Here is a 10684-nt window from a genome sequence, read left to right as displayed (position 1 = left end):
TCCAGAGGAGTCTGTGGTTAATGCTAATTATTATTTGTTTGTAAATTTTACTAAACTAACTGATGATTATAAAACTGATATGGAATTAAAAACACATGAAACAAGTAGCAATTAAGAAAAAGATTGAGTCGTAATAAACAATGATGAGAAAAGGTGAGCACTCCAGGATTCAGATTCTGTAATTACTAATAACCTAGTTCTGATTTTATTGGATGCTATTGATTAAATAGTAAATCTATCAAATCTACCAATTACCTATGCAGTTCAAAATTTTAATACTAATTGATCAGATAAATATTAAAACAAACATACATAGAAATCATTCAATCAACAAAAGCATAGTTGGATTCAAAAGATAATTATAACTTTGACGGTCACTCAGGATTTGTCTGTCACACAAATAATATAATCATGTAAATAGTCGGCTGTCACCCGACTACAAATCCAAATCTCAATACAAAACAGAAACTAGAATTAAAAGTATCTCACAAGAATCATTCACCCAAAATGTCCACGAGAAATTTAGCCGCTCATCATACTCGTCCAATCAAAAGCTTTGTAGAAGGTTGAATGCATGATCGATTTGGTTTGTAGTATGCGGATGACGATGAATGAAGATGCGATCCCCCTGTAGCCGTCGAGATGATGTGATGTTTTATATGTGATGTCTTTCCTTCTTTTTTTCTCCTTGTGCAGTCAAAAGTCCACGAGCTCCCTCCAAATCGGCCCAAGTGTGGCGGCCCAATAAAATCCAAGTTGTGATGATGATTTGATGGCTTCACAAGAATATTAATGATGATCCATGTTGAGTTCTGTCACCCCTAACCGTGATGTTGTGTTTGTTTGTTTCTCCAAATCGGCCCAACAAAAGAAGTCCATGTCAAATGTGAAAGAAGTCAAACCCCTTATTTCCTTGTTCACGTGATGTATGGTTTTAGAGAGTGGCCCCCATAGTTGCCGTCAATATATTGATGATTGGCCCAATCAAAATAATCCAGAAGGCTCCTCATAGGCCCAAAAGAATTAATGTCCACTGATGTCAGCCGCATGTTGATGATTTTATGAGAAACAAACAACTTTGGTCTTTGTGCAAGAGGTCTGCGCCAAAATCCCTCCAAATCTAAGATGGCGGCTCCTTCCAATGTATGCGTGTGATAATGTATGGTGTCTTGGGAATATGTCATTCTATATTATTACCTCAATTCTTTTGCTTATTCCCTCCACTCACGTGATGCCCTTTTACTTTGGGGTTTAAAGAAAAACAATTAATATCTTTCCAACATCAAACAGTATGCGCTGCCTTAGACTACAAGGTATACTGATGGATCATCCTTGGAGGATGGTCCGTCATGTAGGCGTCACGTCACATTCCTCTCTAAGATGGTCCATCCTCCAAAACTAGAAGGTATGGTAGGATGATCCTAGTCATAGACCTCCACCGCTTTTTATGTTTTTTTTTATTTTTTTTAGTATTCTATTTTTTTTAACATTTAACAAATATACTAATAAAATATTTTCATTAATATTAAACCCACATTACATAAATATAAAAAAAAACATAAACATTAAAAAAAACAAAGACTTAATAAAAATAAACATAAAGTTAAATAATTTGATGTTTTTTAATGATGTCGTGTTGTAATTTTTTCAACATCGAACGTTTCGGCTCGGGTTCGTCCTCGACATTCATCGTCATTATTTCCCATTCTTTGAGCCGAATTTTTTCATCGGAAATTCGGATTTTCTCATTCGCCAATCGGACCTTCTCTTTTAACTTTTCTTCCGATGCACGACTTTTTTCTTCGATGCCCCGCTCCTTCGTCTTCGTTTTTCGGGCCGTGACGTCGTTCGGAATAGGCGCCCATTTGGGTTGTCTTTTACAACCATCCACGCGCGAACGTGAGGAAAGTTGGAACCATTCTTTTGCTTATACTTTTCCAATGCCATTTTGAACACATCCTCGTCGTTCCACCCGCTACGACGGTCACTTGTATATAATTTGTTATACTCCTCGCAAAACCGATTAATGGCCGAGTTCAATTTTCGCCCCTTCGAGGAAACCGAGTCGAGATCTCTATACGGGCCTTGGTCCATCAAGGCGAGAAACTTGGCCAATACCTTGGACCAAAACCCCTCACCTGCTTGGTTATTACCTATAAAAAAACAAACAAACAAAATTAAAAAAAAAAACAAAACAAACTTTAAAACAAACAAAATTAAAAAATAAACTTACTGTTAAGAAAAAAAAAATAAAAACTTTAAAACTGTTAACAAACAAAATAATAAACTTAAAAACTAATAAACCTAAAAAAAATAAACTTAAAAACTAAAATATAAACCCATTGTTAACAAAAAAAAAAATAAACTTTTAAAAATTTAAACTTTAAAAATTTAAACTTTAAAAAATGTAAACTTTAAAAAATGTAAACTTTAAAAAATGTAAACTTTAAAAAGATGTAAACTTTAAAAAATGTAAACTTTAAAAAATTACGAACCTTTTACCGGGTTGTCGGAAGTGCCAATGAAAGCCTTGGCTAAGGCTTCTTCTTCGATTGGGGTCCACTTAGTCGCCTTCGGTTTCGACGTTTGATCACCCACCACTTGTTTGCCTTTGTTTCGTTTTCCTTTCCCTTTAGGCGGTTGGGTTTCGGGCACAATCTCCACATCGTCTTCGGGTTCGGATTGGGTCGGGATCGGTTGAGGTTGAACGGGTGGTGTGGGGATCGGTTGAGGTTGAACGGGTGGGAAGTTCCAAGCACCCCGCATCATTATTTGTTGAAGGGCTTGATTTTGGGAGATTTGAGTGAATTGGTTTGGCGAGTGTTGGAATGAAGCAAACGCGTTCGATGAATATTGCGAGAATTGGTTCGGTTCTAGCGTTGGATAATATCCCGGAACCGAAAAAACATTTGGTTGGGTCGGATTGTTGGGAGTATTCGGGTTGTTCGAAGTGTTCGGGTTCTCCGGGTTGTTGAACGGATCCATGAAAATTATGTGGAAGAAGGTTTAGAGAATAGTGGAAGGAGTATAAAAATTATGTGAGAAAGAGGTGAATTTTTGAGGTTAATTTGGTGATTGAAAGTGAAAATGGAAGTTAAATTTATATATTTTATAAATATAGCCGTTTGTAATTATTCAAATTATGGAAATTTTCTTTTTTTTTAATTTAACGGTCATAAAGTAAAAGGGGGCCCACTTTTTTGCATCGTCGCAAACGGCTAGAATGGGACGGAGAGGACGGGACGGGATGGGGGCGGCACGATGTTTGGACCGTCGCCGACCCGCGACGGGCCGGGGCCGACCCCCATACCGTGTAGCCTTATATTGTTCACCATTGCTTACGGGTTAAACCGTAAGTTACGGTTTCGACTTTCTATTTCCTCATATCTGCTATACCGTAGGCTACACCTCACAAACAGTAGGTTACGTTTGCATGTCATGGATTCGTATTTGTTCAACTTTCACTTTCATAGAATGACAATTAGGCTCCTAGACTTCATTCGTTCATAATTCTCGCCCATTCGAGGTATCTTTTCGACCCGAAACATCTACCGAATGATGTAAATCTCATAATAAACATCCTTGCGTGTTCCGTTTCATCTCTAACCACTCTAACTTCACCATATTACGCGTTTTACCTGTGAAATTACAAACACACGTAGTGAACATATTCCAAGCGCATAATCACTTAAACGACAATAATTCACACAAAATACGCACCTTAACACTCGGGTTTCACACCCTCCATCATTGATTTACTTGACTTTTCTGCTTTGTATGTTAACTTAGCATACTTAGTACATTGTTTTACATTGCATCTCTGTTGCATATATTCTCGTAACATATGGACACATTGTTTTACATCTCTACCATGTATGTTCACTTAGCATACTAGGTACATTATTTTCATAAAACATGCTTACATTTGATATATCATTTGGTTTGTTTAACGGAACTAAATTACATTCATTAACACCGATCATGCTGCTCGGTAGTAGGTAGTGGTACCAAAGGACTTGACAAATCCCGTTCCTAAAACCCTAGGTTTGTTTGGGTGGAAGGAATGACCGAATCCAAAAACATTTCTTTTGATAACCTTCACTCTAAGGTTATCCGTCTGTCTCAAGGCTTGGATGTAGGCGTTTAACATAACCGCATAGATGTTGTATCAGTAAAGCATGCATTATCTTATAAAACATAACTTTTGATTATATTTTATCAAATGCATTGTTTTGTACATTACTTTCTTATAGAGTTGAATAAATGCTTTTAATCAATAAATGATTTTATTCACTCTACATAACATTTGTTTACACATTACATGATTTACATATGATGGTTTTTACATAAACATTTGATATTTGACTATACATAAACATTTTTACATTGATGGTTTGTTTTGGTAAGTGATTTAAATAACGAGGCATGTGTAATAAGATACAAGCATGGTGGATACGCCGTTGGTACTTCCTATATATAAGTGCTTTTATAGTATTACATATCGTAGCGTTATTTAAACCATTTCAATATTTGGCATATTACATTTTACACAAATGACATATTTTCACTAAACAATTGTTTTACAAAACAACTTATTTTATACAAACTCATTTTACTTGGTTATTCATTTAACCTTACATTACTCTTTTACATATCATCTACTTATCATCGCTTTTCAAATGATTTATAAAACAAAACATTTTACAAGGATCATGACTGACTTTTGTTAAACAACCTTTTTCTAAACTTATAAGTCATGAATCCTATTTTCACTAAACCTATGTATCTCACAGGCATTTTTATGCTGAGTACCTATTTTCACATATGTTTCAGGATATGATGCATAGGATTTATCAAGATACACTTAGGCGGACTTGGGCCTTAGTGACAATAAAAGATGCAATACTAGTTAATTATGTTATGTTTCTTTGTTGTTAAGACATTGTAACTTCTTTTGATTCAATAAAACAAAACTTCAATTTCCATGTGTTATGAAACAATGATTCTGTTACAACACTTCCCGACGATTCCGCCACGATTTATTATTTTACATGGTCGGGGTGTGACAGTTGGAATATATATGATGATGGATGATGTAAATGTTGGGATTGAACCCTATTAGAGGAACAGATAATTAAAGCCAAAACTGGATCAGAGCAGTGGATCTAGAATAAGCAGATGTTATGTATACAAGTCTCTCCCCTTGAAAGTGGTTTCAACATCTGATGACCTCCAATCCACTGATCCTTACAACTGCTGATCAAGTCAAAGACTGATGAAGACTAAAGCCCTACTGATCAATCTACTGCTATGGGTCAAGCACTGCTGCGTGTCTCAAGTACTGTTGGAGTCACAACAGTGGAAGGATAAAGCAGTAGTTTAGCTTGTTTTATGTAATGTATTGTAATCAGTAGTTAGCATAGCAGTGTTTGTATAGATCAGTTGTTTAGAGTTTGTTAGGAAGTTAGATGTCACTTTCATGGTGATGTCAGCAAAGATGCCACAGTGGTTTGTCCGTGCCTATAAATAGAACAGTACCCTGTACTGTTCTATCAGCTCTCTTCATCACTTTCATTCCTATATGAACAATCACTGTGAGCTCAGGCTGAGGGGGAGTTTGTTACATACTTGCATATTGTAATTGAATCTTGTAATAAATTCAAGCATTCGGTTCAATGTTAAACTTGTATGTTGAAAGCAATTCTCCTGTTTGATTGTGTGTAAAGTTTGTTTCCATTTATATTCCGCTGCATTACTCATTCATCTTTCATCTTATTTCAAACGTAAAACACAATCAATCCAAACTCAGATCCTAACAATTGGTATCAGAGCTCGGACAGTCAAATTTGATTTAACAATCATTTTGACATAAATAGTTCAGCTCACAATCGTTGATACTGGTAGTTGTTCGTTTTGTTGAAAAACAGAGCAAGGTTTAATCACCATCAAAGTTGATTAATCAGTGCCTGTAAAACAACCAGGATGATGTCACAATCACAAGATGATAAGAATAACATCGGCTCACTTTTCAAACCACCCATGTTTAAACGTAATGAATACAACATCTGGGAGAGAAGGATGGGTTACATCCTTGCTCAACAGAATACTGGATGTTGGAGATCTGTTGTTTTTGGACCACATGTTCCCATGGTGCCAAGTGCTGAGGATACAAAGAAGTTCGAACCTAAAAAACCTGAAAACTGTACTGAAACTGATTTTCAAAAGTGTGAACTCGATGCCAAAGCATTTAGCATCATTGCATCTGCATTACCCAATGAAATTTATGTTGGGTTGTTACACTGTAACAGTGCCAAAGAATTATGGGATGCACTTAAGGAACAGTTTGGGGGAAGTGAAGAAGTTATTGAAAATAATAGGGAAATTCTGAATCGGCACTACGAAACCTTTTGTCACATTAAGGGTGAATCATTGACTCAACAGTTTGAGCGATTCAATTGTCTCATTAGTGAGCTAAGACTTGTTAAAGTTACATTTCCTAATTCTACAGAAAATAGCAGGTTTCTTAGATCACTACCTGCAAAATGGGATACAATTGCTTTTGTAACTAGGAATTCTGCTGAGTTCAAAGATCTGACCCTGACCCAACTTCATGGTAGACTCCTGACCTATGAAAGGGAGTTAAACCAGAAAAAGAAGTTGCAAGATTCTGGTAAAGTTGCTGATGATTATTCATTTGGCAGCACAACTCTTTTTGGTCAGGAAGAATCTGGTAGCAGTAGTAAGGATCAGAGTTATGATCATTTTATCGATATAACTGCTGGAGGAAACTTAAATAACTCTGATTCTCACTCTACAAATTATGCTTTTACTGCAAATGGTGAAAACCAGATGTCAGATAACTTGTGCTTTGAACTCAATGACTTACAGCACTTTGATACAACTGACCTTGAAGAAATGGACATTTTGCATCAATTGGCATTGCTTAGTGTAAGAACAAGCAAATTTTACAAAAGGACAGTGAGAAAATTCCCAGGGTTACATGGGAATTTAAAAGTGGGGTTGGATAAATCTAAGATCATGCGCTATAAGTGCAATAGGCTAGGACACTTTGCTAGGGAATGTAGGAGTCAAACTGCTGGTCCAATTGTTACTCATCCCAGCTCAAGCCCTAGGCCACATAATCAAAGTACTGTGCACTATTCCCATTATACCCCTGCTGCCCATGTAAACACTGCTCATTTTGCAAACCCTGTTCCTGTGCATTATGTTCAAACCACTGTCCCTCAAATTCAGTGTGTTCAGGCTCGTGTACCTCTGGTTCAAAAGCAACCAGTTGCACCACAACAAGCTGCACCACCAGCAGTGGTTCAACCAGATCAGCAAAGCTTTTTCACCCAAGCTTTGTTGACTGGAGCAACTTACCTGATGAATTAGGTGATGAAAATTTTGCACTCTATGCTACTATTGATGCTTCTAATGATGAATTTTATCTTATGACATTAGAGTCAATACCAGAAGAGCTGGATGCTGAAAAAGGGCAAGCAAGTGCTGAAACAGTGGATAAAGTTGCTGAAGCAGTGGTTACTGCTGTTGCTGGTGAACTACTGCTGGAGGAAAATTCAGAAACCCTGATTGAACCATTGAATGACCCCTGGTCCAAAGAAGAAGAAAAGGAAGAGAAGAAAGAAGGTGAGAAAGAAGAGAGAGCTGATGAAGAAAATGATCATCAATGTGATTGTGCCATGATGGCTACAGCTAAGGTATCATCTCAGGTTCTTGAAAATCTGTGTTCAGACAAATGCATCATAGGATTTGCTAACATTAAAGAGGTGAATGAAAACCTTAGGGATAGAGTGTTGAATGATGAAGTCAAATTTGAAAAGTCTTTAAAAGAACTTAAAAACAAATTGGCTGAAAAAGATAAAGAAATCTGCAGCTTAAAAGAAGAACAAAGCATAACCAAGAACCAACTCCAAACAATGGTAGAAAAATACCAAGTTTGCAAAAAGGAGTTGGAATCCACCCAAATCACTTGTGAAAAATGGGTGGAATCATGCAAAGGTATTGAGGGCATGTTTGAAAAACAGATCAAAAGCAATGTGAAATTTGGTATTGGTTTTAGAAAACATGATGAAATTGAAAACAATGCTTTAAAAGTGTCACACCCCAATTTTTCCACGTGTCACCGGTAGGCCCTGTGGGGAGTATAGTGACGTAGTTGATATCATCATAGTCAAACAACACAATATTTAAATGCACAGCGGAAGCAAAAGATAAATATATTACAAACCGATATAAAGTAATATCAAGTATTACAAACGGGATGTAAAGGGGTCCACAGGCGGATCAAATAAAATAAGATAATTGTTCAACAGTTTTATTATCGTCCGAGCTTGCGAGACTGTTGTGGACGCTCTAGGAGACAGCCAGCCTAGTACGTGTAGTACCTGCACTTAACCTTTTGGGAAAATACGTCAGTTTACACTGGTAAATACAAATTAACTGACTCATTTTGAATATGATTGAAAATTGATTTAAATGCACATGGCATAAAATATTTTTATAACTTGGGATAATTATGCAATATAAACTTGTGAAAGAATTACATGTTACTCGTGCGTTCGGTAGCCCGATTCACAGACCGGGTTAAAGATTAATAGACACACCACAATATAGAGTTATACACTGACGGGTGTACGCCTACACCCCGTGCTCTGGTCGTGGCCATCTCGTAAGATAATGCCAAGGATATCCGGGACATGGTCATTAATTCCCCCAAAGGCTTTAAGTAAAACAAGACTGTTTAAACGAGCCGATGAAATCATTCAATTGAACACCCAAGGGTGCAAGATTTGTACGCTCGATCAAGCGGTATTCTATATACCGTACCCCAAGCCCGTATAGGGAAAATAAGTTAAAAGTATATTTACCTGAGCTAAATATAAATTCAATCTCAGCCGTATACCATCAAGCAAGTACAGATAGCTTTTACTGGGTCTCCTATTCTGGAACAAAGGTTTATAATAACCTATTAGATTCCTCACGGGTCTTTATTTAAGCCTAAGCTTAGACCGGTTAGTTTTAAGGACGATACGGTTCAAGCGCACGATTAAGCGAAAACCGGATAGAATGTGATTTAGACCCGACAAGTTTAAATACTTGTATAATATGGGCATGCTAAATACATTCTGGATTTTGAGACAAAAATGATAACGTTTGACCCGTTTCGGTCAATTTATGCAAACTAGTTACATAAACCGAACCGAGCGCTAAGAGAGCGTTACGGGTAGCCAAAAGAGTCATATGCAAGTTCTCTGAGATAATATGCTTTAAATATGATATAATATCAGCAAGTTATGTTCGATTATGCCCCGAATAAATTTAAACTCAATTTATGCCTTATAAGGGCATTTTGGTCATTTAAAAGGTTATAAAAGAGTTAAATTGGAAATCTGAGTTACAGGTTTGATTTATACAGTAAATATACTTAATTTGATATGTTATAACAGTAGGGTATGACCCATATACAAAACTTATCATTTAAAATCAAACTATGCACCGTAGGGGTATTTTAGTAATTTCACAAGGGCTAAAAATGTCAAAACTGGAAACCTGAGTTCAAAAACTTATACTTATTGTTATTAGATAAAAATATGCTAAGAACATCAGTAGGTATTATCCTTATATGTTTAATATGGGTATAGCGCATACTATGCGCTAAAAACGCTTAGAAAGGCGATTTAGAGCCGTTTCCGGGTTTTCAAAAGAAAGCTGAGATTTTTATATTTCCAGAATGCTCAAAATAATTTATTTAACAAATAAAATCAGTAGAAAAAGGTTTGGGGTCAAAAGGATTTATAAAACTCATTTTATGGCTTAAACGGTCAAAACCGGTATTAACCGAATCAACTTAGATACCTATGATACGATCAACCAAAAATTAAATAAAAATCTTCAAAAATCCCAAAATATTATATATCATCAGTGGGTAAAAAGTTTTATATCAATAAGTGGCCTTAAATAGGTTATACGCTAAATGCGCCGTTTATTTAACATAAAGCTATAGTTTTACGATATCGGCCATAACTCTAAATCCGGACCTCCAACTGATATCAAATTTTCGGTGCAAGTTTATAAATCAGTAATAAAGGTTTCTACTCTTTCATTTTTCCAAAAATCACGTTTTATAACAAAAAGGGCAAAATAGTCAACTTTAAGCATAAATCGGAAACATGCATATGAATCGGTTAAGCATGGACTCAAGATGTAGAATTTCCAGAGAGTTAAACATAAATAAAAATGGTTCAAAATAAGCTCTAATGCAGATCTCAAACATGCATGCACGGATCCGAGTCAAGAGTCAAAGAAAAAGTCGTTTTATAAGACTTTCGGTTCCGATCCGAGTTTATACTAAAGATTGTCGAGTTGATCATGATAAAACATATTCTTGTATTCATTATAAAGTTACTTTTGATGATCAAACTGATTGCATGTCATCTACATTACCATTTATGCTATATTTCGCAAAAACACTTCCTGTTGACTTTTTAAGAACAACCTTGACTCGACAAATAGCATGCTTAGAGTGGGAATCAGAGAACACCCTTTTGAGGGTTTGTTTCCCACATAAATACCAACTTGTAGGTACTTTCAATTTGAGAAATGGCTGAGCCATAATCGTTTAATCGAAAAGTCAAACTATAACTATGACGGATTGACTTTT

General features: G+C 36.1%; 1 protein-coding gene across 1 annotated transcript; it reads right to left on the bottom strand.

Annotated features, from left to right (window-relative positions):
* Nucleotides 1–1770: 1770 nt before the first annotated feature.
* Nucleotides 1771–3114, bottom strand: LOC118486520. Its single transcript, XM_035983017.1, has 2 exons — nt 2496–3114; nt 1771–2153 (listed from the first exon to the last, which is right to left on the bottom strand). The coding sequence occupies exons 1-2, from the start codon at nt 2983–2985 to the stop codon at nt 1771–1773; spliced, it is 873 nt and encodes a 290-aa protein (XP_035838910.1). The 5' UTR covers nt 2986–3114.
* Nucleotides 3115–10684: the final 7570 nt, after the last annotated feature.

Source organism: Helianthus annuus, chromosome 14 (assembly GCF_002127325.2).
Source record: "Helianthus annuus cultivar XRQ/B chromosome 14, HanXRQr2.0-SUNRISE, whole genome shotgun sequence".
NCBI classification, from domain to species: domain Eukaryota; kingdom Viridiplantae; phylum Streptophyta; class Magnoliopsida; order Asterales; family Asteraceae; genus Helianthus; species Helianthus annuus.
This window is presented reverse-complemented; position numbering and strand designations above follow the sequence as displayed.